This window comes from Triturus cristatus, chromosome 7 (assembly GCF_964204655.1).
Source record: "Triturus cristatus chromosome 7, aTriCri1.1, whole genome shotgun sequence".
Taxonomy (NCBI): domain Eukaryota; kingdom Metazoa; phylum Chordata; class Amphibia; order Caudata; family Salamandridae; genus Triturus; species Triturus cristatus.
The window spans coordinates 1,503,577,025-1,503,604,516 of NC_140590.1; the positions used below are offsets into that span (position 1 = coordinate 1,503,577,025).

General features: G+C 50.3%; 1 protein-coding gene across 1 annotated transcript in view; it reads right to left on the bottom strand.

Moving 5' to 3' along the window:
• The window catches only part of LOC146812254 (formin-H-like), a 637,557-nt gene that overhangs the window by 74,537 nt on the left and 535,528 nt on the right, over nucleotides 1–27,492 (bottom strand). Inside the window, exon 9 of the mRNA XM_085614569.1 lies at nucleotides 5,955–6,045. Within this exon, the coding sequence (XP_085470695.1) occupies nucleotides 5,955–6,045 (91 nt within the window). The remainder of the gene's footprint in view (nucleotides 1–5,954; nucleotides 6,046–27,492) is intronic.

The window sequence follows — 27,492 nt, forward strand, 5'->3', positions numbered from 1 at the left end:
TTTAGTGGATTGTCTCTTTACACACAAAGAGGGAGAGATGTGACCCTTTGAGAATACATATTTGGTGGATCTTTGTTGTGGGCAGCACATTAGGAATTGAAATAGGGTCCCAACTCATGCAGATTAGATTTTTATGGTCCTGATAAATTGCCATAGATCTGTATAGGCTAAAAAGGGCAAGAAACAATGACCAATTAAGAGGAAAGAAAGGAACATAATTTCCCAGTATATTCCTAGTTGTTTTTATTCTGTAACAGGGACCCCCATAATAAAGTACTTTCAGTGTGGTACCTTAATTAATTTTATCTTCAACCTCACCAGTCTACATACTCAGTTGGCATCAGCTCATGAATTACGCACACTCCCACTCACGGCAAAGTGAGAAAAGGATATCTTGCAAAGAGCACTTTTTAGAGGTCTATTGGGTATTGCAACGCTGGCCTAATGAGCTCTTACTATGATGAAGCATGCCCCCCTTTTGGGCCGTTGAGGGCCCCTTCTCCGATAAGCAAAAGACTGTCACTGCCTGCTTACCTACCAAATTATGTCACCCTAGTTTGGGATAGTAACAGCACACTGTATTTGATTATAGTTTTATTGTCTCCCTTGCCAGCTTACTCTTTTGCCTGGCTCTTGATGCTCCTCTCCTTCTGCCGGTCCTCAGATGTTCAGGTCTTCCCCAACAAGTCCTCAGTAGGTGTAGGGTGGCCAGTGTCACCAGCACTGGAGAGATCCATTCAGTCCTGGAGATCAGCTGCAGAGTCCTTAGTCCATTAGGGCATCATGTTTCTTATTCTTTTAACTGTCCGTGGTGTTATCAACATCCAAGTTCAGGGTCTGGCTTACTGTCTCTCCCTTGTGCAGGGGTTTTAAGCATGGGTGGAAACAACTAGATGCTTGGCGCCCTGTACCATTTCTAGGATGTCTCATCATCCTTCCACCTCTGTCCCAATTCTGCTGCACATGGTTCTGGGACATTCCATATGATTCCATTAGGTTCTCTCATTGCAGAGCACATCTGAGGGCTTCAGCTCCCACTTAGTTAACATCACTGCCAGATGCATTCCCACCAAAACTTGAAATGGGAGCCCCTCCTGTGCTGGCTGCTAAATGTCTGGGACTCCTCCTTTGTTTAGTGGACTTGGGTTGTCCAACCCCAGGTGCAGTGTGACAAAGAATTTCCAGACAAAGAATTTCCTTCCCACCCCTTCCATTTAAGAAAACTGAGTCATGCACTGCTAAGTGTTCCTTTTATGTGGGAAGACCTTTGTTCCCTCTACAGGAGAGCCGATTAATTAACTTGGCCCAGCAGGGGGACAGAAAGCCTGAAATCAGTGCATATAGTTTCATGGGACCAGCATATCCAGACTCTGTGCATTGTTCACTGAATTTTGACACCTCACTGGAAACTGTGTAGGCCTAAGTGGAGTGAAACTACACTTTAAAACAGATTGTGTAATACAGTGACACTACATATACTCCAGTAAACCCTACTGACCTGTCTATGAATGCCTACTCTTATTATAAGACCTACCCCAGGTCAACAATTATCCTTGCAGAGTCCCTTCTATGCCAGGATGCATGTGTGCAATTGCCAGGCTGTGCATGACGGTAGTCTGACACTCAAAGCACACACACGTGTCCACAAGTCTGTATACACATGTTCATGTGTAACCAGCCCAGTGCTCCTCAACCTATCTGCATGGCAGATGCCTTATCTTAAAAGGTGGACACAGGAGGTAAACATGTGCAGTTCAATTGTCATGTAAATACTATGAGTGATACTTGAGAAGTAAGACTCACCCACAGTAAAGGTAAAAAAAATAGATGATCAAAAAGCAAATAAATTCAGTTCACTTAATGGGTGGAACCCTTTTCAGTAGACCTGTAAAAGCCTGTTTGAATTTAAATACTGATACTGCTTGGTTATCAGTTCTTTTTAGATATGCATATGTTTTCAACACATATTCAAGCATTTTAGGAGTATATATTTATCACAATAATGGGCCTAAAACAACAGGATCATTGTGTCAAATTATTTTTGGGAATTAAAAAAGTCAGTATTGATTGTAAAATAATTAGACTAGTTAACTTCATAAATGACTTAATCAGCCTGGAACAGTCTAGTTTGGTTAAAAATAGGAACATAGTCGATAATTCTCATGCATTGTTTAAATATTATTAACAAAGCTTCTAAAATGGCAGTCCCTATTGATGCAATCTGCACTTACTCTCCAAACAGAGAAAGCTTTTGACAGAGTTAACTGGGCGTTTCTTATGGAAGCAGTGTTTTAAAATCTTATTTCACTACTGTATTCTTCTACTAAGCCATTAGTAATAGTGATTGGAGTTCAATCCCCATATTTTCCCCTAAACAGGGTTACTAGACCAGGATGTTCTCTGTCTCCATTACTCTTTAAGTTGGCTTTAGAACCATTGCTCCTTCAAATAAAACAGTCAGAGTTTTTCTGACTTTAAAGTTAAAGATCAACCCATTACATTTACTGCTTATGCAGAGGATATTCTTTTGTTTGTGTCAAAACTGGAATTGTCTATATCAACTTTCTCCACAGAACTAAAACTCTATTCCGAGCTTTCAGGCTTTAAACGTATAAATGTGGATAAATCAGAGGTTATGTCTCTTAACAAATATTGCATGAAAGAGACGTGTTGCTGCTGGTTTATCCTGGAATATGACTAAGATCAAATTCTTGGGGATCTGGCGTTGTCATTCAATTATGGATACTCCTAAAATCAAAACAGACAAAAGTCCATAACCTTACACAAAAATGGTCTCCTTTATTTTTATCTTTGTGGTGTAGCATTGGCACAATCAAGATAATGATCTCCCAACTGTAAACTTTTCTCTATACTGATGCTGGTTAAAATTTCTAATAGTTTTTTTTTGCTACCTTAGATAGCATATTCTCTAAGTGTCTTTGGAATGGGACAATACCTAGAATGTTGTGTCTGGAGGTGTTAGTTTTCTGAATTTCTCCTCTTATCACAGGGTATTTGGTATTAAACATATTCAGGCTCATTTAGTGGATCCTGACTGCAACATTTGAATGTCATTGTTCTATCTAGAGAGGGCTTTGGTTTTCCCTTTTCATCACATAAATATTTTTTTATAACTAATCCGCCTAATTTTTTGACACTGTCTCCTGTTTCACACTCTTGTTCCTTATTGAATTCATTTATGGTTTCAAATGTATCATCTTTTAGTCAGTTTGTTTGCAGTCCCATATGGTATAATGAATTGATTAAGATAAATGGTAAAGCCATATTGTGGATAAAGTGGACGGATATGGGCATTTTCACCACTTCACAATTAATAAAGGATAACTCTATTCTCAGAACCATCCACCAAATGCAATCTTTCAAATAATATATTTACACAATATATAATGAGATTTAAGGTCTCCTCCACATTGCACTTGGGTCACTCAACTCTTCTAGCTTTACAGCTCCTCATGTGCAAAATAGTCCTATTTCTAAGAACTTGCACTCAAAATCTGATGTCATGTACAAATTGCTCCAAACACCAAATATGGACTGACCTAAATTCCCTAACAAAGCTTTTTTTTTCTATTTTTATTTTTTTAGTCCTCATTCGCCACCTACCTCACTTCAGATCGCACTCAAGTTGTCTATATCCACACTCAGCAAGCTGAGAGGCATAGGCGACTGGAGGAGGAGACCCCACCTACCGGTACCAGAACTTGCCTGGGTGCTAATGAAGAACCAGCTGAAATAGCTCTTCTGCCAAGCTCCAAGTGTTAAATGGCCCTCGTCATAAAACTGCCAGTAACAAGCTTTGTGGGAGTTGGAGCTGCATTGCACTTGGCCATTTTCTACTTTGGACAAACTCTGGGCCAAATTGCATTCTACAGGTCACATCGCTACTTTAACACAAACTCTGGGGCATATTTGCAAGCTCCTATTAACACCAGTGTCACTTTTTTTGATGCTCCAGTGGCATAGCGCCATCTTCCATATTTATAAGGTGGCACTAAGCCACTGAGCATGGCTTAATGCCACCTTGTAAATATGCCCTTTTCCGCTCACAGCAGGGGCGGGCAATGCGTATTGCTCCGGGTGTTCCACTGCAACACCGATTGCTTTTTCACGCTGCTCCAGATTTACAAGGCTGAGGTAGCGCCAAAAACTAATGCCATGGAAAACCAGGCATTAGAATGGCGATACAAGGAGAAATTATTAATTTCTCCTCATTTCTGCTCTTTCCATGTGTGCTGCAATAGAAAAAGCAAATCACCATTATTGATGTGGGCGAAAGTGTCCCTTCCTGTACATAAACAATCATCGCTGGGGCGCAGGCACCCTTGCAACATGGCGGCAGGGTACCTGCGCTAGCAGCTTTTTTTGTGCTCGGGGAAACACTGGGATGCACGGTATTCTTGTGAATATGGCACATCCCTGCGTCTTAAAAATGTTGGAGCGCAGCACAGCCAAATTTTGCACAGCTCGGCACTCTGACACTTTCTTGTAAATATGCCCCTCTGTTTTTTCTATAAAATGTTATAATATACTCCAGTTTTTCTTAAACTAAACTCATTCAACAAGATACTTGTTGGGCTTGTGATGCACTGGCTGGTTCATACTTTCATATATTTTTTCTATGCACTGTTGTTTTTGAATTTCTGACTCATGTTTGGCAAATGGTTTATGTTATTACCAATGTTTCCTCACTTTTTCATTAGCTACATTATTTATTCCTATTTCTTATTTCTTATTATATTACAGGTCACCACTTATAACTGGAAATCTAAAGAAAATATTTGTATTAACTCTTGGTGGAATTTAGTGTGTCACAGCATTTTATTATGAACTCCTTATAGTTAGCATTTAAACATGACGACCTGTGGTTACCAATTACCAATTATTTTCCAAATTGGGCTATTGCGAATGCTACAATGTCTTCACAAGACTAACGATCTTTTTGATGAATTTCATCTATGTTATGAGTTATTATTCATATTATATTTCACTTGGATTTTACCTATATTGTAACTTTGTCTCAATATGCTTGATATCCTTCTTACTTTCATCTTTCCTTTCTTCTCTTTTTTCTCCTTCTAGCTATCTTTCCTCTTTTCTATTATAATATTACTCTGTGTATTGCCTTTCTGCTACCCTGCTATGTTGTTGACTATATGACATACCAGTTTATGTTATGATTTATTTTTTTGTTTCTTCAATAAAAAAAACTAAAAAAGCCGGTATTTATAAATAAATATTGACATTATGCATAACGTTCTATTTTTAAAAACCTAACCTTTTTAATGGTATTAGAATTTTGCCAGATGGTTTTTAGAGCCCTGAATAAATTTAACTCTGCCTGGCTCTGAAGCATGATTTTTCCTTTAAGTTAAATTTTTTGCCATTTGAACAAGATTTTCCTAGTGTTAGTCTGATGAAGGTTTTCATCTTTTGGTTTAAAAGTTCTTTCAGTTAGAATCAGTGCTGGTATAGGTTAGGAATTAGACATCTTGTAGAGGCCTGGCCTTTCAAGGATTTGTCCTCACTTGGGAAAAATAATGACTGTTAGATATTTTTGAAAACTACTTCAAGCCAGTAACTCAATACATTCAAATGTACTGAGTTTGTATTGCTTTCAAATATTCAAACCATAAAATGATTATCAATGCCAATGTATTTACATTGATGGACTAATACTGAAAAATTGGAGGTGTTTTATGTAAAATGTTACAAATGTTAGTTCAGGAAAAAGGGCACATTTAGAAAATGAAGTTCTATATTAAGACCTATTACAAAGACTGCCAGAAAAAAATTAAAACAAGAGAAAGAGTGAATCAATTAATAATAACATTTCCATGTAGGTTTAATTTTTTTCTTTCTGAATACTAAAAGACAACATCCATCTTACCGTGAAACAGAATGTCTATCAAGAATCAAGTAGGTAATATCCTTACCTCAAACATAAAGTGGTCTACGATATGTAGGTCTGATATCTGGCCATTATATGACTGGTACATTTTAATGTCATTTTCTGTTGGGACATACCTGCAGAACAAATGATCAATGAGAGTGTTATATAGTCCAAACAAATAGTCTTTATTGGAAAACATTGTAAAAAATCATAACTTTAGTGGCTAGCTGAGATTTTGCTAGCAGTAAAAATTATGTTACTGCATGGATATTTTTTCTGATTAGGCATTGCTAATTTATCGGTGGAATCCCCCCACACAATGAAATTGAGGAGCTATCAATTTATTGAGGAACATATTCGTTCTGCTCTTATTTTCTTTAACGTGAATAATTGATATAGTATTATTTGTCTGGCTCACAGTTTATTAAACCTTGAAAAAGAATTCAAAGAAAATTAAGTGATTCTAAGCAAACAATTATATTATGAGCAAGGGCTTTCCTTTTTTAATCTTTTTTTAAAATATTTTACAGCCTGATTATCAAATAACTTTGTTCTCCTACATGGAATTTACAGGAATTAATGAATTTAAATGTTCAACTTTGATTTACAGAACAAACAAAACAAGATATTTTGCATTTTCATGGGGTACTTATAAATGTAAAAAATTGATTAAATTGCTCGAGCCTGAAGTGTATCTTTGTCATCCCGGATGCGCACTCCTGCCAAACTCATTAGTACAATTGTTTCCAGAGAGGAAGTAGGGAAAGAGAACACACATAGGTGCCAATTACGATCCGGTAAAAAAATTGCCCGTACGACTCGTATCCGGTCTTTTTACCGTACGAATCGTACAAGTGCCGTACAAACTGCCAATTACGATTCGCATGGGAAAAAGTCCATACGAATCGCATTGGGAATTATTCCCCACACGTCCTCGGGTCGGAAAATGTGTCCGACACGTCCTCGGACGATTTACCGTACAAATGTGAAAAGTGAAGTCCGACCGAGGAATCACGACCCATCCCGTGCGTCCGATGTTACAACCGTATGGAAAAAACACCGTCCGCACCGAACTCACATAGCAACCATGGACACATGTGCCCGCATACGCGCCCAACACTCCCCCCAGCCGACGTACATCCGAGACGTACCCCCAGCCGTGTACGTGTCCTACCCCCGTGTATGTACACCCCTGTACGTTGGAGTCGTACCCCCACCCCTGTACGTGTCGTACCCCCGTGTATGTACACCCCTGTACGTTCAAGTCGTACCCCCACCCCTGTACGTGTCGTACCCCCGTGTATGTACACCCCTGTACGTTCGAGTCATACCCCCAGCCGTGTACGTGTCCTCCCCCCGTGTATGTACACCCCTGTACGTTCGAGTCGTACCCCCACCCCTGTACGTGTCGTACCCCCGTGTATGTACACCCCTGTACGTTCGAGTCAGACCCCCAGCCGTGTACGTGTCCTCCCCCGTGTATGTACACCCCTGTACGTTCGAGTCGTACCCCCACCCCTGTACGTGTCGTACCCCCGTGTATGTACACCCCTGTACGTTCGAGTCGTACCCCCAGCCGTGTACGTGTCCTACCCCCGTGTATGTACACCCGTGTACGTCAGAGTCGCACCCCCACCACAACCTCCTAAGTATGGAGCGCACCCCAGGCCCCAACATCACAACGGCATGTACGAGTCGTACCAAGCCACACACAAGGACAGCACTGTACAACCAAAAGGCCCATGTAAACACCGTACACACGCTAAAAACGCACGTACACAACCAGGACAAACCAAAACAACACAAGAATACACCATTCGAATGGCACAAAGCCACTAAACATGTCCAACAACCACTAAAACAACACATTCACTGACCTGCAACTGCCAAAAACAAACAGAGGCCCAAAACACCACCACTCCTTATAACACACCCACCCAAACTTCAAACACAGCCACACCCACCAATGGACCAATAAAAAGGGCCCACACACACAAACCATGAGCCTTTGCAACAGACTCACTGCTGCCAGACCCCACAGACAACCTACAGCATCATACTACAAGCTTCACCACACCTTACACTTGCACACCTTCACACAACCACCTTCACAAACACCCCCTCATCACATTCACACACACACCTGCACAACCACACACACACACCCACAACCATCCACACACACCCCCCACCATCCACACCCACACCCCTCACCATGCCCACTAACAAGAATCCAAAGTTCAGTAACCGAGAGTTGGAGGTCCTTGTCGATGAAATCCTCAGAGTCGAGCCACACCTCTTTGGAACATTGGTCAGGCAGAAAAAACAGCCATGTGGCAGACCATCGTCGATGCTGTGAATGCTGTTGCGGACACCAGAAGGACCAGGCATGAATGCCAAGTCAGGTGGTACGATCTGCGGAGGAGGGTCCGAGCCAAGATGCTGGATGAACACAACCAGGCCAACGTCACTGGAGGAGGGCCGTCCCGCAGACCCGTACACTACCATCCCTGGGAGGAGGGGGTGATGGCCATACTGCCGGTGGAGGCAGTCGAAGGATTAGGAGGACTCCGAGACCCGGGTGAGTACACAAACAACGCACCTCACATGGGGGGAACGTCATCCACAACCAAACCCACAAACAGGCACGCAACCACCCCAAGCTATCGCATGACTCAACCACACTCCATGAACACGCACATGCCACTGGCGCCACCATGCCCCATGCACCCAGCTGGACAATGTCAAGTCACAGGCCACAGAAGACACCAACACATGACACGGTAAGCCGGATGGCGGGAGGGTGGGCCCCAAAAATCACATAGTGCAACTCAGAAGCAGACAACAATGCCCTCTGCCCATATGGCCTAGGTCACAGCCAGACTAACACTGTGTCCCCACACAGGAAAGACTCGCCAGCAAATGGCGGACGCCTTGCATTAACACATGGGGGTGAAGGCACGTTTTTGCACATGACAGCAGCTAATGAACAGCCAACACTGTGAAAGAGTGGCAGCACACACCACCACAGCAGCAGCTTAGACACACACACTACACCCAATGGGTGTCTGGAGATCAGAAACAGACTCACAGCAACAAGCCAAGGGCCATTCAAAGATCTGCTAACAGTGTGTGCCCAGGAAGCTGGCCTTAGGTGACAGAGGGTGACACACAGAGGGAGGGAGAGGGGGACAGAGAGGGAGGAAGACACAGGGAGACGGACAGAGGGAGGAGGCTGACACACAGAGGGAGGGAGAGGGGGACAGAGAGGGAGGGAGACACAGGGAGACGGACAGAGGGAGGAGGCTGACACACAGAGGGAGGGAGAGGGGGACAGAGAGGGAGGGAGACACAGGGAGACGGACAGAGGGAGGAGGCTGACACACAGAGGGAGGGAAAGGGGGACAGAGAGGGAGGGAGAGGGGGACAGAGAGGGAGGGAGACACAGGAAGACGGACAGAGGGAGGAGGCTGACACACAGAGGGAGGGAGAGGGGAACAGAGAGGGAGGGAGACACAGGGAGACGGACAGAGGGAGGAGGCTGACACACAGAGGGAGGGAGAGGGGGACAGAGAGGGAGGGAGACACAGGGAGACAGACAGAGGGAGGAGGCTGACACACAGAGGGAGGGAAAGGGGGACAGAGAGGGAGGGAGAGGGGGACAGAGAGGGAGGGAGACACAGGAAGACGGACAGAGGGAGGAGGCTGACACACAGAGGGAGGGAGAGGGGGACAGAGAGGGAGGGAGACACAGGGAGACGGACAGAGGGAGGAGGCTGACACACAGAGGGAGGGAAAGGGGGACAGAGAGGGAGGGAGTGGGGGACAGAGAGGGAGGGAGACACAGGAAGACGGACAGAGGGAGGAGGCTGACACACAGAGGGAGGGAAAGGGGGACAGAGAGGGAGGGAGAGGGGGACAGAGAGGGAGGGAGAGGGAGACAGAGAGGGAGGGAGACACAGGGAGAGCAAATCAGCCTTGTGGTGTGCGGGAATGTCTGCACGTCAGCAGGTGGACTGCGTGCATGTAGCCAAGGGTGGCCAGTGCCAGAACCCCCCCCTCTTCTCCATGGCAAAACACAGGGCCATGTCACAACCTGTGCACAAGCACAACAACAGCTACCTGCATCATATAAGTGTGTGGATCCACTCCATGTGCACATGTACAGTGCTACACGGAAGGCGCCAATGCATGGCTCGCCACACCTGCCCACTCCACTGCTGACTGCAGTCACACTTGACGCAGCAAGTAAGACTGTGCCACACATAGTTAAAGGCGCCAAAGTGGTGCACAAGGGACACACCCATGCACAAGTGCACTGTGAGTGGAATGCAAGACAGATTCTAATTCCAAGAGGAAATGTGCCAATTTTGAAACTGATGAAACATGGATGTTGCATGGACCAAAATTAACAGTGTCTCTCTCACACACAGGTCAACCTCGTGGTTCACCCCCCCAACACTGGGGGGAAGACTCACAGGACCCGGCTCTGCGGGAGGCCGATCCCACCGGCAGTGACGACTCTCACCACTCTGTGGACGACCCCGACCAACCTGGCCCCTCTGGTGTCCAACCACCTGCAGCACCTGCGTCAGGTACAACGGGGCCAACCACCACCCCCACTCTTGCCACATCCCAGGAGACACCCAGGATCCCTGCCCCACCACCACAAAGCAGCCAGGCTGGCCAGGAGGGACACGGTGTCCCGGGCACCCAGGAGGAGGCAGGCGACAACGCCAATGCCACCCCTCAGGGGTCCTGGAGACCCGATGTGCCCACAAGGGCAGGCCAGGTGCAAGTGGGCAGGGGTGGTGGGAGTGGAGGACAGCGGAGGCGCCAGCCTGACCAGTTGGCTGGGGAACCGGTATATGCCCATGTCCGAAACATCCTGGACACATACCGGCAGGACACCACGGGCATGGCCCAGGTTGTGTCCACCCTCAATGAGATGAAGGGGACCCTCGATGAGATAAAGACCCAGCAGGCCCAGCAACATGCCTGTCTACTGCAACACCAATGGAGGATGGAGGACAGACAGGCTGAGCTCGTGACGGTGTTCCAGGGGATTCACAATACACTCCGTCGGATGGCCGACAACATGGGCAACCCTCCCTGTGCCAGAAGGCGTAGAACATCACCACCCACAGGGAGGGATCAGGAGGAGGAGGAAACATCCGATGGAGCATCCCAAACATCATCACGGCCTGCTTCTGAGGGTCCCCGCAGGAGGCCGGGTCGTCCACGGAAAGGACCGTGAGGGTCGGCGCTACATCACCATCTCCCAGGACACCTGGCCTGGCACCTGGCCCACTGGAGCAACAGCATCACAGCATCAAGAGACATTCTCTGCCACATGGACTTGCTGGTCACTGTCTGACCAATGTTGACAAAGACTGTGGCATGGACTCTGAGGATTTCCAATGGCAAGGACACCAACTCCCCTACTGAACTTTGGATTCCAAACTCCCGGAAAGCCCCTCACGTCATACCCCCCCCCCCCACCCCCACACAAAAATAAATATTCACACCATGAAGAGAAGATGCCTGCTGGTTGCATTATTACCTTACATGTGTCTTGTAAAGTCTAAACATGCCTGACTTCTCTTTTGACTTCAACCATCCACACCCTGGGGCCTGAGTCTGGCACAGGACACACGGGTCACAGTGTATTAGGCAAGACAGACATGGAGCACCATACACACCCGTGATGGGCCCAACCAGCTGAGGGGGTGGCTGCACAACCATGCTGACAGACACATTGAGTACAGCAACAGTCATGCGCAGAGGTCAGGGATCCAGTCCAGTGTCCTGGGGGGCACCCAGGTATGTGTAGACAGGTGGCAGAACCATGTCCTGCAAGTTTGAGTCCGGTGGATGCAGAGAATGGGGGCCTGGCCAACGTTGGATGCATGGGGATGGCACATGTCACAATACCCACACAGTCATGGACATCATGCACAATACACAGTCTCATCCCACACACACAGCTTGCATCTTGCTACTCGACACATAGACACATAGCCACTATCAGGGAAAACCATGCCAGACATGCTGGATGCACCGTGGCAACACACCAGCATTGACTGAGAAGAGGCACCTTGGAGGCATAGGGACACCTTTATTAGTCATGTTTTCGGGATTGCAGAGGCAACTTGAAGTACACATGAACACTTCATGTGGAGTAACATGTGGGTCCAACACTGGCACCCCCCTTCTGCAGCACAAATGCGTGATAGCCATGGAACTGGCACACAATTGTCGGCTAACAGCTAAACACCCACAGCCGCTCACGGAGAGACTGCCATACACCATTGATCCGCTGATGTAGAAGTCCCACACCATGTCAAGCCAATGCAAACCGTATGTGTCCGAGGGCAGTGTTACACACATTGATGCCATCATCACAATCCACTATCCCATCACTGATGACTGTCAACAAGTCAGACCATCTATTCAGGTGTACACAGCTGCATGTCGTGTCCCATGGTGATGCTACATGGCTGCAGAGGAACCAAACATCGACAGGGGCAGTGTGCATACATCGTGAACAACTGCCACACCCAATACACCCCTGATGCATCCCTTACCCTAAGGAGACTTCCAAGCTTGTCCGTGCGTGTAACGCTGAGTCAGCACACGATGACGTGTCCATGAGGAATAGCAGTGCCACAACAATGCAACCAGCAGACGGCATGCGCAAGTACCTGGGGAAGAGAGACACACAAGAAGTCAGCCACAAAAAGCACAGCCACTTGCATGTGCATGTACTCGACACATGTATGGATGACAACATGCCAGGTCACAATTATGACTGGGGAAATACTACCATCACTGCCACCATCACTCCAGTGACACACCCACACACACCTCTGACTCACGTGCCATACATGCAGGTGGAGACACACATCACAACACATGCCACACGTGGAGCAATGTGTGCACACTCAGACACTGGTACTCACCACTAAGCAAATAAGTCGCGTATGAGCCGAGTCCGGATGTCCTCTTGCGGCTCCACATCCTCCACATCACTAGCCCCATTGCCAAGCCCTTCGTCCTCCACGGGTGGATGGTCCTCATCATCTTGATCCAGGATGAGTGGCACAGCTTTCTCAACTGCCATGTTGTGCACCATGCAGCACACCATGAAGATTTTGCAGACCTTCGCAGGGGCATATGGGAGCGCGCTGCCGGTCTTGTGTAGGCACCTGAATCGGCTCTTCAGCAGGCCAAACGTCCTCTCTATCACTCGCCTTGTCCGGCCATGGGCGGTGTTGTAGCGGAGCTGGGCCGGCGTGATGGGGTTGCGGAGAGGTGTGATCAGCCATGGCATGTTGGGATAGCCAGCGTCCCCTACATGGGAAGCACATGGACATCGTTAGAACTGGAGAAGTGGTCGTGCCGGTAGGCTACGCAAAATACAGGACAGACAGAGTGTACCCACCAACAACACATGCTCGTTCGTTGCGCAGCTGCGTCATCATTTCAGGCACGCTGCTACGCCTCATGATGTAGGCATCATGTGCTGATCCTGGAAAACGAGCACAGACATGTGAAATCACCATGTTGGACAGACACACCACAAGGGCATTGATGGAGTGGTAGTGCTTCCGATTGCGGTACGCTACCTCCTGTGCGTGTGGTGGTACCAAAGCAACATGTGTCCCATCTATGGACCCAATGACATGGGGCATCCCTCCCAGGGCATAGAATCCACGCTTGACCCCAGTCAACTGTTCAGGGGTTGGGAACTTGATGAAGTCATCCAGGTGAATCAACATGGCCTCTAAGAAATCATGCAGCACACGGCAGAACATGCTCTGGAACATGCCACCAACATGAGCTATGGTATTTTGAAAGGTACCCGTGGCTAGAAAATGTAGGGCTGCCATTACCTTCAGCTTGGGTGTAAGTGCCGTAGGATACCTGTGCAGCGGTTGCAGGTGTGGTGCCAGTCTCGCCGTCAACTCCAGAATCAACCGTTGTGGGAAGCGGTAGCACCGGATACGATCATTCTCCCGCATGGCAGCCAAGTCCGGAATTGCTCGGGGAAGAGGCGGCGCTCTGCAGTAATTTGGAAGTGGCAAGGAAGAGTGAGTGCACCACAACAACAAATAATTTGTACTGAGCACATGTTAATCTGTCTATACACATATGCTACATACGCAGTCAGGTATGTGCCACATGCCCTGGACACGTATGGCTGCCAGGTGACACTCCTACCAAGACCCAGCTACACACGGAGATTGAGAACCTCCACACGCCATGCAATGGGATTAGCTGTGTCCCAGTGCAAGTGAACAGCCAGACGCAAGACAGGAGTGACATACACCCACACATCAGCAGAAGTAGGATGCCGATTGCAGAGACTGGTAGCGGAACACTAGAGCCACAGGTCACATGACATTACACTAGGACAGCCCACACACCTTGCCAGGAAGGTGCACATGTCATGACTCACCACACATTCATTGAGAGGATGCAGACATGTCCTTGTTACGCTACTCCGTGTCCCATGCATACATACGCACCTCACATCCGATACCACATGTGGCATGGTGTGCGGAACAGTGTGCAATGTCAATCTACACACAGACACATGTTGGTTGCTGCAACAGCTGCAGCTTTTGAGGGTGCTCCAACATCAACCTAATGGGAAGCCCCCACACATACATGACATAGTCACATCGTGCACCGTGGGTAGTGACAAGTCAGGTGTGGTAACCCCTGTACCGGGCATCAGGGGACACTTCCGTGTGTTGGTGTCCGTGCCATGCCAGTGTCGGTCATCCCAAGTGTGCAGTACGACATGCACACATGTCCAAGGAGTCAAGGGCATGCCTGGCACACATTGCACCGTCACACATCACATCTGCACACATCTCATCATACATCTGGTGCCTTCTCGACTCAGGAGTAATGTTCCACATCACAGCCTGTCACACCTGTGCCCCACACATGTAGTAATGAACAGACAATGCCTTGATGTCCATCCATGGACAAGTATGTCCGCCCTTTTCCTTCCTGTGTGCTGCCTGTCACCACTGTGATGTGTGAAAACCGCCGTACTGCTGCTAAGAGGGCCTGTGTACGTTCCCATATCACTATGGGAGTGCTGCCGTATGTGTACCCATCGTGATGGTGAGCGTACAGGCATGTGTACGGTCCGTACCACTACGAGTACGCATACGCAAGAACACCCATTGTGGTAGGGCCGTACACGCGCCTGTACGCTCCCTATCACCATGGGTGTCCTCGCGTATGCGTACACGTAGTGGTACGGGCCGTACATGCGCCTGTACACTCCCTATCACCATGGGTGTCCTCGCGTATGCGTACACGTAGTGGTACGGGCCGTACACGCGCCTGTACGCTCCCTATCACTACGTGTACGCATATGCGAGGACACCCATGGTGATAGGGAGCGTACAGGCGCGTGTACGGCCCGTACCACTACGTGTACGCATACGCGAGGGCACCCATGGTGATAGGGAGCGTACAGGCGCGTGTACGGCCCGTACCACTACGTGTACGCATACGCGAGCACACCCATGGTGATCGGGAGCGTACAGGCGCGTGTACGGTCCGTACCACTACGTGTACGTATACGCGAGGACACCCATAGTGATAGTGAACGTAGGCACGCATGTACGGGCCGTTGCTATGCATTTCGGGTGCCCTAGGGCCCCGGAACGCACCGTACCTGTGTGTGAAGCTCCAAATTACATAGGGGACACATGAGGGACAAGTATTAAGGCCTACATGCATGCTGGTTGTCATGGAGACCAAGTTCACATTTTGAATTTGTTCAGGAAGGTGCACAGCAGAAGTCAGTTGGAATGAATCTACTTTGTTGCAATGTGTTTGTGGGGCTGACATCATGCAGGAGAAAAAAACAGATTGAGAACCCACAGACTGCTAGGTTTGAAGGGATTGGAGGAAACATAGGATGCAAATGTGAGTGACCAATCACTCTGTACTCCTGTGCATGAGATGGGCCAGCAAGGCAGATATAAGGCAGCCAGGTCCCATGAGGGAGCACTTGCCTGCACATCTCTGTATTCCACGACCCAGCTGCTGCTACTGATTCCCTGGAACCATGTCAAGGGCTGTGGAGAGGTCACAGCCATTCACCCTGGAGGAGAACATGGCTTTGGTGGATGTGATCCTTCCACGGTACCCCATGCTGTATGGGCGACCAGGTTATCAGGTGAGTGCAGTGTCCACTGGCACAGACTGTGTCCCTTTTTTGTGACTGTGACTTCTGCCATTGTGTCCAGGTGTGACACACATGCTATGTACTGTAGGGGGGTCCCAGGGGGGGGAATGCCTGATGTCTCCCAGCAGTGCCCTGAGACAGGAGGGGTGGGTGCCTATCACTCCCAGCAGTGCCCTGAGACAGGAGGGGTGGGTGCAGAGTCCTCCCAGCAGTGCCCTGAGACAGGAGGGGTGGGTGCCTATCACTCCCAGCAGTGCCCTGAGACAGGAGGGGTGGGTGCAGAGTCCTCCCAGCAGTGCCCTGAGACAGGAGGGGTGGGTGCCTATCACTCCCAGCAGTGCCCTGGGACAGGAGGGGTGGGTGTAGAGTCCTCCCAGCAGTGCCCTGAGACAGGAGGGGTGGGTGCAGAGTCCTCCCAGCAGTGCCCTGAGACAGGAGGGGTGGGTGCAGAGTCCTCCCAGCAGTGCCCAGAGACAGGAGGAGTGGGTGCCTATCACTCCCAGCAGTGCCCTGAGACAGGAGGGGTGGGTGCAGAGTCCTCCCAGCAGTGCCCTGAGACAGGAGGGGTGGGTGCAGAGTCCTCCCAGCAGTGCCCTGAGACAGGAGGGGTGGGTGCCTATCACTCCCAGCAGTGCCCTGAGACAGGAGGGGTGGGTGCAGAGTCCTCCCAGCAGTGCCCTGAGACAGGAGGGGTGGGTGCCTATCACTCCCAGCAGTGCCCAGAGACAGGAGGGGTGGGTGTGATGCACAGTGTGAGCCTGGATCATTGATTGTGTAGTTGCCCTCATTCCACCTGTGTCCTTTCAATGGCACGTACTGCTTTTGGCCTTCCCCCAGAGGATCATGTCCCTATGACAAAGGTGCAATGCGTTGGATGCATACTATGCCTTGTTGTAAACAGCAAATGTGTTCTAATGTGTGTCCCTGTGACATGTGCCAGGTGTATTGATGTAGTGTCACTTGTTCATCCTCACAGGTAGACGCCTCTGCCAAGGAGAAGATATGGCTGGACGCCGTCAGCGCCGTGAGGAGTGCGGATGGTCGGAAGCGGCGCCTGTCCCAGGTGAGGAAACGCTGGCAGGATATCTGGTGCTGGACGCGGAGGATCGCACGGGTCCTGCTGGGGGACTCACCTGAGAGATATAAGAACCGCGGGCGCCGCCGTCTCTCCCACATCCAGAAACGTGTGCTGGCGGTGGTCTTTCCAGACTTCGACAGGCGCCTACAGGAGATGCAGCAGCCGGAAGGGGGTAGGTACATGTGTGTTTGTTGTGTTTCACCAGCATTTGTAAGTGCACTGTTCCATGGATACACTTCCAGGGTTTATGGTGCTGTGCAGATCCTGTTACCCACAGTATTGCAGTGCTCTCCTGCCTCCCTTCCCCTCCTTGCAATGTGTTCCCTGGTCTGTGTGTAGTCACTCCATCACAAGGTTATGTAGCATGACACCTTCTCCAAGTGTACAATGCCTGCAGCATCATGTGTGGGGGTGGTGTGTAACAGGTTTTGTGACCTTGCCTGTGCCCTGACCAGTTCTGGACTTGTGGGTTCCATGTCAGTTGGCACTAATGCTGATTCCAGACATGGGAGTTGATCTCTCGAGTGCGAGGCCTTCCAGCAGGCATGTCCCATGTGGTGGCCTGTGACATGATGTGCATGAGTGTGCGTTACGCATAGTGCAGGGATGTTAGCGTGTGTTGCAGTCATTCCCATTCAGGAGCATGGAGTTGTGTGGCCACTACTGTCCCCAGGGGCATCTTTTCCTAGGTATCATGTGTGTAATCCGAGAATGTCGACAATCTCTGTGTGTACAGCATAGGTTGTGCTCTGTGCCATTGTCCCCTGGCACCATGTATATTGACGTGAGATGTATTACAAGTTTCCACTGTCCAGCCTGACCTGATTTTCCAAGTACATACTCACGGTGGCCATTGCCTGTGTGTCTTGTTGCAATCATCTGATGATGCCCATTTGTACATGATTATTTGGACAGGCGCACCTTGGGTATTTTGTGTGCAATATTGAATTTTTGCATCCCATGTGTATTTCACCCAGACTAAGAGATGTAAGTGCTTCCTGTGTCTCCACAGATTTGTCTCATGTAGGGGGTGGGTGGTGAGGGCATGGCCTACATGTCAAGACCTGTAATCTCCTTGCTAGGACTGGCCAGTGTGTGATGTTTGTCTGGACATACACTCAAGGTGCAGTGTGCCAGTCAGGGTGGGCATGTTATCAGTATTACCTATGCTGCATGTGACTCTAGTTCCTGGATGTGGTCCCTGCTCATCCCTATTGCCTGCCACGCTGTGTGGTGCAGATGCAGTGCTGGATTGTCCCCAGGGCCTTGCTCCTCAGTCAAAATTCCATGTCATCTCATTTGCTATTGTGTCATGCTCTCCATAGTTTTTCCATGGCATGGTGGGTCACACAACTGTGTCTTGCAGGGCCTACATATGTACCTTGTTTTGTAGTTGTAACTCTTCCTTTGTTTCAGGCTATGCACTGTAACCTAAGTAGATTGGACTCATGTGACATATGTATACAGGTGTATGATTAATTTCTGTCTCTTCACCCTGCCCACAGCATCGTCGGGGGACACGGAGGGAGAAATGAACACAGACGGCGCGGAGGGACCGAGCACCAGTGCCAGCGGTGACATCGTGCCTGGCACATCGAGTGGGACTGAGGCGGAGGAGAGTGAACCCGGGGACCTGTCGACTGGCACAACAGAGTATGAAGCTGACGGGTCCGAGGATGATTTCTCCGAGTGGGCGGTGGCTGCACCACCATCTGACAGCAGCCCTACATCTCGCACCGCCCCCTCCATTGGCATTAGCCGCCTCCCACGTGCTTGTGTCCCTTCCCAACGTGCCCGGTCACCACATGTCTCCTTCCTGCCAGGCACCGCACCCCCTGCCCCTGTCTCCACTGCTGCCGCCAATGCTGAGTCTGTGGACATCCAGCGGCAGTTGCAGATTGGTCAGAATGCGATCCTTAATGTCCTGCATGGCCACAGCCAGGTCCTCAACAACATGGAGGCATACTTGGAGGGCATTCATTCATCGCAGGCTGACCAACGCAACTTGCTGAGGTCCATAGACTTCACACTGACTGCAGCAGTGGGTCTCCTGCAGCGCTACGTCCCACCCCCTACCCCTGCCCCTTCCAAACTTCCCACTCCCATGCCTGTCCCACATACACCCAGATGTAAGCATGCACCCACCACAACAGACACAGGCACCACACCAGCAGGGAAGGTCCGCCGCACACCTCCTGACACGCACACACAGGGTGAAGTAGGCACACCCACTGGGTCGGGGGGCAAATGTGTGACATGCAGCCAGAGTGGGAGTCCGCATTCCACCCAATCCACTCCCTCCAAATCCCCTCCCCTCAGCTCTCCTGGCCACATCTCCCCCAAAGACTCCTTCATGGCCACTCTGTCCCTGAGCCCCACAGTGACACCACCCCGCAAGCGGTCAAGGAAGTCCACGGTCAGGGTGCTTGAGTCCCCCCCTGTCCACACCCTCCCCCAGTGGCGCTGCGACCCATCCCTCTGACCCACCCCCCTTCTTGGGGCCTGTGGTTCCTTCGGGTGCAGGGGAGTCCCTGGAGGACCTTGCCGAGGTGTGCAGCGCGCTCCTAGAATCCACCTTTGGCCCTGCCCCACCCCCTGTGGTGGAGTCCTCCCTCCCTGCACCCACGTCGCCTACCCTTCGCCCTCCTGTCCCTGCGGTGCCTGTTCCTTCCCCCCCACATGATGCCCTCACCCCTGTGGAAGACAACGGCTTGTAACTGTGCAGACAAGCTAGGGGACACGCATCCCACTGTGTCCCCCATCCAGCTGTGACTCCTGGACTGCCCTATGGGCTTTGTAAATATTGAACTTACTACATACCAGTTTTTGGATCATGCTGAATAAAGCTATTTATTTTTTGCCCTTGGAACACTCCTGCTTTGCTGGTATTGCTGTTGGTGGGGCTGCTACATGGTTGTGGGTGGTGTTCATGTGTTGGGTGTGTGGGAAATGTAGTAGTGTGCTGCTCATAGGGGGACCCTGGGATCTGTGTGCCATCACACGGTGTTAGCTAGCTTTCTCCATTCATGTAAGCAGTTGCTGCATGGTGCAATTGTCCCAAGGTGTATTCCTTCCTCTGTGTACCCTGACTTCTTCCCTGCAGGGTGTCCCCTGACTTTAGCGCAGAGCTGTGTGTACATTAGCTGGGTGTGTGACGGAGTCCTTCAACTTTGCACATGCATGCTAAGCCATTCTCCACCTGCATCATTTGTGGCATCCTTGGTAGTCATTGTACTTGTGTATGTGGACTATTGACATGACTTCATGTGGACATGTTTTCTTTTTGGCCCTATGCATGCGTATACTCCCAGCCTCGCACACATGTGGTACATGTACTGCAGGGTCTTTGTGCACCTGACTGACATTTGTGGGCATGGTATCTGTGGCTACTCCACCCTTTGCGTTCCATGGGCACTGCTGGGGGTGTTAGGCACCCACCCCTCCTGTCTCAGGGCACTGCTGGGAGGACTCTGCACCCACCCCTCCTGTCTCAGGGCACTGCTGGGAGTGATAGGCACCCACCCCTCCTGTCTCAGGGCACTGCTGGGAGGACTCTGCACCCACCCCTCCTGTCTCTGGGCACTGCTGGGAGGACTCTGCACCCACCCCTCCTGTCTCAGGGCACTGCTGGGAGTGATAGGCACCCACCCCTCCTGTCTCAGGGCACTGCTGGGAGTGATAGGCACCCACCCCTCCTGTCTCAGGGCACTGCTGGGAGGACTCTGCACCCGCCCCTCCTGTCTCAGGGCACTGCTGGGAGGACTCTGCACCCACCCCTCCTGTCTCAGGGCACTGCTGGGAGGACTCTGCACCCACCCCTCCTGTCTCAGGGCACTGCTGGGAGTGATAGGCACCCACCCCTCCTGTCTCAGGGCACTGCTGGGAGGACTCTGCACCCACCCCTCCTGTCTCAGGGCACTGCTGGGAGTGATAGGCACCCACCCCTCCTGTCTCTGGGCACTGCTGGGCAGACTCTGCACACACCCCACCTGTCTCAAGGCACTGCTGGGAGTGATAGGCACCCACCCCTCCTGTCTCAGGGCACTGCTGGGAGTGATAGGCACCCACCCCTCCTGTCTCAGGGCACTGCTGGGAGTGATAGGCACCCACCCCTCCTGTCTCAGGGCACTGCTGGGAGGACTCTGCACCCACCCCTCCTGTCTCAGGGCACTGCTGGGAGGACTCTGCACCCACCCCTCCTGTCTCAGGGCACTGCTGGGAGTGATAGGCACCCACCCCTCCTGTCTCAGGGCACTGCTGGGAGGACTCTGCACCCACCCCTCCTGTCTCAGGGCACTGCTGGGAGGACTCTGCACCCACCCCTCCTGTCTCAGGGCACTGCTGGGAGTGATAGGCCCCCACCCCTCCTGTCTCAGGGCACTGCTGGGAGGACTCTGCACCCACCCCTCCTGTCTCAGGGCACTGCTGGGAGTGATAGGCACCCACCCCTTCTGTCTCTGGGCACTGCTGGGAGGACTCTGCACACACCCCTCCTGTCTCAGGGCACTGCTGGGAGTGATAGGCACCCACCCCTCCTGTCTCAGGGCACTGCTGGGAATGATAGGCACCCACCCCTCCTGTCTCAGGGCACTGCTGGGAGGACTCTGCACCCACCCCTCCTGTCTCAGGGCACTGCTGGGAGGACTCTGCACCCACCCCTCCTGTCTCAGGGCACTGCTGGGAGTGATAGGCACCCACCCCTCCTGTCTCAGGGCACTGCTGGGAGTGATAGGCACCCACCCCTCCTGTCTCAGGGCACTGCTGGGAGGACTCTGCACCCACCCCTCCTGTCTCAGGGCACTGCTGGGAGGACTCTGCACCCACCCCTCCTGTCTCAGGGCACTGCTGGGAGTGATAGGCACCCACCCCTCCTTTCTCAGGGCACTGCTGGGAGTGATAGGCACCCACCCCTCCTGTCTCAGGGCACTGCTGGGAGGACTCTGCACCCACCCCTCTCATGTCTGGGCACTGCTGGGAGGACTCTGCACCAACCCCTCCTGCGTCTGGGCACTGCTGGGTGGACTCTGCACCCACCTCTCCTATTTCACAATATGTACGCTCATAACATACACGGATGTGGGTACGCTCCATGCATTGAAGGTGGGGGTACGTGTCGTACTTTCACTGTTGGGGTGGGGGGTACGCTCCATACGTACGCGGGTGGGGGTACGTGTCGTACTTATACTGTTGGCATGGGGCGTACGCTCCTTGCATACGCGGGTGGGGGTACGTGTCGTACTTGCTCTGTTGGCATGGGGGGTACGCTCCATGCATACGCGGGTGGGGGTACGTGTCGTACTTACACTGTTGGGGTGAGGGGTACGCTCCATACGTACGCGGGTGGGGGTACGTGTCGTACTTACACTGTTGGCATGGGGCGTACGCTCCTTGCATACGCGGGTGGGGGTACGTGTCGTACTTGCTCTGTTGGCATGGGGGGTACGCTCCATGCATACGCGGGTGGGGGTACGTGTCGTACTTACACTGTTGGCATGGGGCGTACGCTCCTTGCATACGCGGGTGGGGGTACGTGTCGTACTTACACTGTTGGGGTGGGGGGTACGCTCCATGCATACGCGGGTGGGGGTATGTGTCGTACATATCCGTCCCCACGCTATGTGATGCTTGTGCGGCCCGTCCCCAGGCCTTTGCCACGTGGGTACGGGCCGTCCCGCCATTGTTGGGGTGACGTAGGTGTGGGCGTGGTACGACTCGTACCCACGCTCTTCAGCCGTGGGTACGGGACGTACCTGTCTGGTTGTGTTGCCGGTTCGCGTCGTCAAGAACTTCGTTGTGGCGGTCGCTGGCTTAGCTGGACACGCCCCCACCCCCTCGTAGTGACCAGGGCCTGAGGGTCAGGTATGTCCAGGGCATGTGTGCTGTGTGACTATGGTGGTGGTTTTGTGGCCTGCCCCTGGTCCTGCCCCCCCCCCTTTCCCCCCTCCCTTTGTTGTTCTGTCCTTCTGCGGCGTCTGCGTCGCAACCTGTAGAGGAGGTCGACTGCTATGAGGGCCGGGATGACACGTAGGTTCGGGTCCATGTCTGTCCGTTGCGTACTGGTACTCCTTGTTCGCGTCGTCCTGATTTCCCGGCAGTTTTTGGCTGCCGGAAAATATTCACCGTGCGGGATGACGTCGGTGCGAATCGTAATTCCTGGTTCGTGAATGGCAGGCTGCGTGCGTCCCGACGTCAGGTCGGCGCTTTCCCGGATCGCATTTGTAGGTTTATTTTCGTCGGTCGGGGTTTTGTACGATTCGTACGGAAATGGTGTCTCCGTGCGAATCGTAATTCAATGTTGGTATATTTTGACGACCGGGTACGCGTCTGACGGAGAATATGCTCCGTCCGACGGTTCGTACCCGGTTTTTACAGGATCGTGATCGGCGCCATATTATTGGAGGGTGCACTAGTAGTGGTTTCACCAAGGAGATGTAGAAATGTACACTTGTGTTCTATTCACTCACTTCAGAATTGTACACCATAGTGCCATATGAACACGTATTATGCTTTTCAGAATACAAAGATATCAACAACTCTTTTAAAATACCTTGATGTGCCTTAATTTTGAAAGCTATTGAAATTCAGACATTTTCTATCAATGTATCAGCAATTCTACAACAACACATTTTTTTTATTTCAAATGTTTTTATTAAACATTTGTAGTGCAAAACAAGCATTTGGCATTCCTTCATGAGCTGAGCACATTTTTAATCTTTTTTTCTCTGCTCTATGAAAATTGAGCCCTTCCTTGGTTTAGATATTTAGCACTGAACTTCTTTACTAGGCTCACTTTACCCTTCCCGACAATTTATATTCTACCATAATTTTGACAGTACCTTTGCCTTTACTGCACTTGCAACATTTACAGAGCAAACCCATCACTTCAGCCAAAGCACTAGGAAAACCACTTGTAAGGTAAATTTAAGTTAGTGTTTTTGTTTAATAAGGAGATTCCTTACGAGTAATGCAGTATTACAGCCTTTTGTTGAGGGCTCAACTTAACATTTACCTCTAAGCTTACATTTTTTTGCAAATATGAATGTCTTGGTGCTTTGTTTCAAACATATTTTAAAAATTTCTTTTTGCACATTTAGCTCAACTGCACACAGGGTGCTCTCCTACCAAATATCTGTGCAGCCAGTGGCGAAGCTAGCCGCTGTGCCGCCCGTGGTGGTCCCTATGTCTGCCGCCCAGCGGCCGCATGTAAGAGCGGCAGGCATGGTGCCAGCTTTTTCAGTGATGCATGTAAGAGTGAGCGGGGAGGCCGTTGCCCCAAAACTGATTATACCCAGGATGGACTGGCCCCCTTGCTATGCCACTGTGTGCTGCCCCAAAGCAGAAGATCATCCACATAGCAAAATGCACCAATTGTTTGTGAAACTAGAGTAGGGGCAACATTGAATGGTTACTGAAGTTATTGTCTAAATCAGTGGTTCTTAACATTTGACTTCTGTGGACCTCCACCTAATCATTACTGGAACCCGGGGAACCTCACTGAATCATTATTGGAATACGGTGACCCACAAAAAGTCTGGCCCATCTCCCTGCTTCCGTTCCCAGCTAAGGTCATCGAGAAGATAGTCAACATCCAACTCACCCGCTACCTCGAAGACAACAGCATCCTGGACCCCTCCCATTCAGGATTCCGCAGAAACCACAGCACCGAAACCGCCCTCATCGTCGCCACAGATGACATCAAGATCCTACTGGACAACAGCGAGACGGCGGCCCTTATCCTTCTGGACCTCTCCGCCGCCTTCGACACCGTCTACCACCGCACACTACGCACACGACTCCACGACACAGAGATCCGAGACAAGGCCCTGGACTGGACCTCCTCCTTCCTCTCCGGCAGAACCCAGAGAGTCCGCCTCCCTCGCTCCGATCCAAAGCCTCCGAGATCATCTGCGGCGTCCCGCAGGGATCCTCCCTCAGCCCGACGCTGTTCAACGTCTACATGGCGCCTCTCACACGCATCACCCGACATCACGACCTCAACATAATCTCCTATGCCGATGACACGCAACAGATCCTCTCCCTCACCAAGGACCCCCTCACCGCCAAATCCAACCTCCACCAGGGAATGAAGGACGTCGCCGACTGGATGGAGGATAGCCGCCTTAATCTGAACACAGACAAGACGGAGATCCTCATCCTCGGGCCCAACCCCTCAGCATGGGATGAATCCTGGTGGCCCGCATCGCTGGGGACACCCCCCGCACCTACCAACCACGCACGCAACCTGGGAGTCATCCTCGACTCGAAACTCACCATGACCAGACAAGTCAATGCTGTCTCCTCCACCTGCTTCAACACCCTCCGTATGCTCCGCAAGATCTACAGATGAATCCCGACTAACACAAGGAAAACAGTCACCCAGGCCCTAGTCATCAGCAGACTCAACTGAAACGCCCTCTACGCCGGAGCCCCGACCAACCTCATCAACAGACTGCAAAGAATCCAGAATGCCTCTGCATGCCTGATCCTCGACGTCCTGTGCCGTGACCACATCACCCCCCACCTGAGGAAAATGCACTGGCTCCCCGTCGACAAAAGAATCTCCTTCAAGCTCCTGATCCACGCACACAAAGCACTCCACAAGACCGGCCCAGCCTATCTCAAGAGTCAACTCTCCTTCTACGTACCCAACAGGAAACTCCGCTCCGCAGACTTCTCCCTGGCTACCGTCCCACACATCCGTAGAACCACAGCCGGAGGCAGATCCTTCTCCCACCGTGCTGCCAAGACCTGGAACACCCTCCCCCTCAACCTACGACAAACGAAGACCTTCTAACCTTCAGGAGATGACTCAAGACCTGGCTGTTCGACCAGTAGCAACAGCACCCCCCCCCCCACTCCCCACCCTCAGCGCATTGAAGCCCTTGCGGGTAAGTAGTAAGCTTTACAAATTATTTGATTGATTGATTGATTGATTGTTTGATTGGTTGATTGATTGATTGATTGATTGATGCTAGGGACCACAACCTAAAATTTTCGATAATTTGAACTGAAAAACAATACATGAAAAATATAAAAACAAGCATTCATCTAACAAATATACAAATGATAAATTATCCAATTTAATTCCCAAACAAATATATTAAAAACTAAATTTTAATGTGAAGAATGGAGCTTTTCTAAATTCAATTGAGGCCATTCATCATCCATACTATATTCAGTTTGATGCACTTGCAGGGCTCCCATTAATCAATCTGAGGATACTAACTTCATTTTTAGCCTCCAATTTCAAACTTCTCCATGTATACATTCAGTTTAAACATTTTCAAATTCACATTTCGCTTCTTTATTCATATGCACTTAATTTGTTAATATTACTTAATTTTCTAAGTAATCATGGACACCCTAATTAGGCGTCATGAACCTCCATGTGTTGTGTGCCTGGACCACAGGCTAAGAATCACTGGTATAGATTACTTGCTTTCAAATTAAAGCAATTTAGTGCAAGTCCTAATATACTGGGGCACCCATAATAAGCATGGACTTTTCTGTACATTTTTCAGATAGCCATGAAGTAATTTTTAACACAAGAGTTAACAGTAAAACTGCTTAATAAGTCAGTTGGTAAACACAGGGCACCCAGAGCCCACTATTTCACCTATCCTACAGGTTCGACCAGGTAATACAATCAAAAGCCTTGGAAAAGTTCACAAATGATCAGTCCTGTGGCGCTAAACCTTTCAAGAGTGCAAATGATCACTATAGCAGCTGGCCACATGACATTTTGCACAGGTGGAGAAACTTTCCTAAAGCCAGTATCTAGACAAATGTTAAAATGTGAACCATTAACATTCTAAAACAAAACTTTGGGGCTTATTTACGAGCCCCTTCCACCACTGGTGCGTGTAGGAAAGTAGGACCTGCGTCTTATGGTTACCTCGAATTTTTTGCTTGATGTCTCACTGTTTTTGACTAGTCTGGCTGGGATCCTGCTAATCAGGACACCAGCCTATCTGCTTTCTTCCTTAAATTGACATACATGTACTTTGGTACAATCCAGATTGGATACTGGGGTACCCTCATCAGTCCCTAGTATATGGTACACCATGTACGCTGGGCATAGGTACCCCAGAGGCCTCCCATGGGCTGAAGCATGTATTATGCCACCCAGGAGAGGAACTCTAGGTCTGCTACTGCAGCCTGTGTAAGATGATGCTTGCATCACTTACATTAGATATAGGTTCACTATATCTAATAGTCACTACACTTAAAAAGTATGTCATCCCTATAGCAGGCCTTAACAATCCTGAAGGCAGGGTGCGTGCT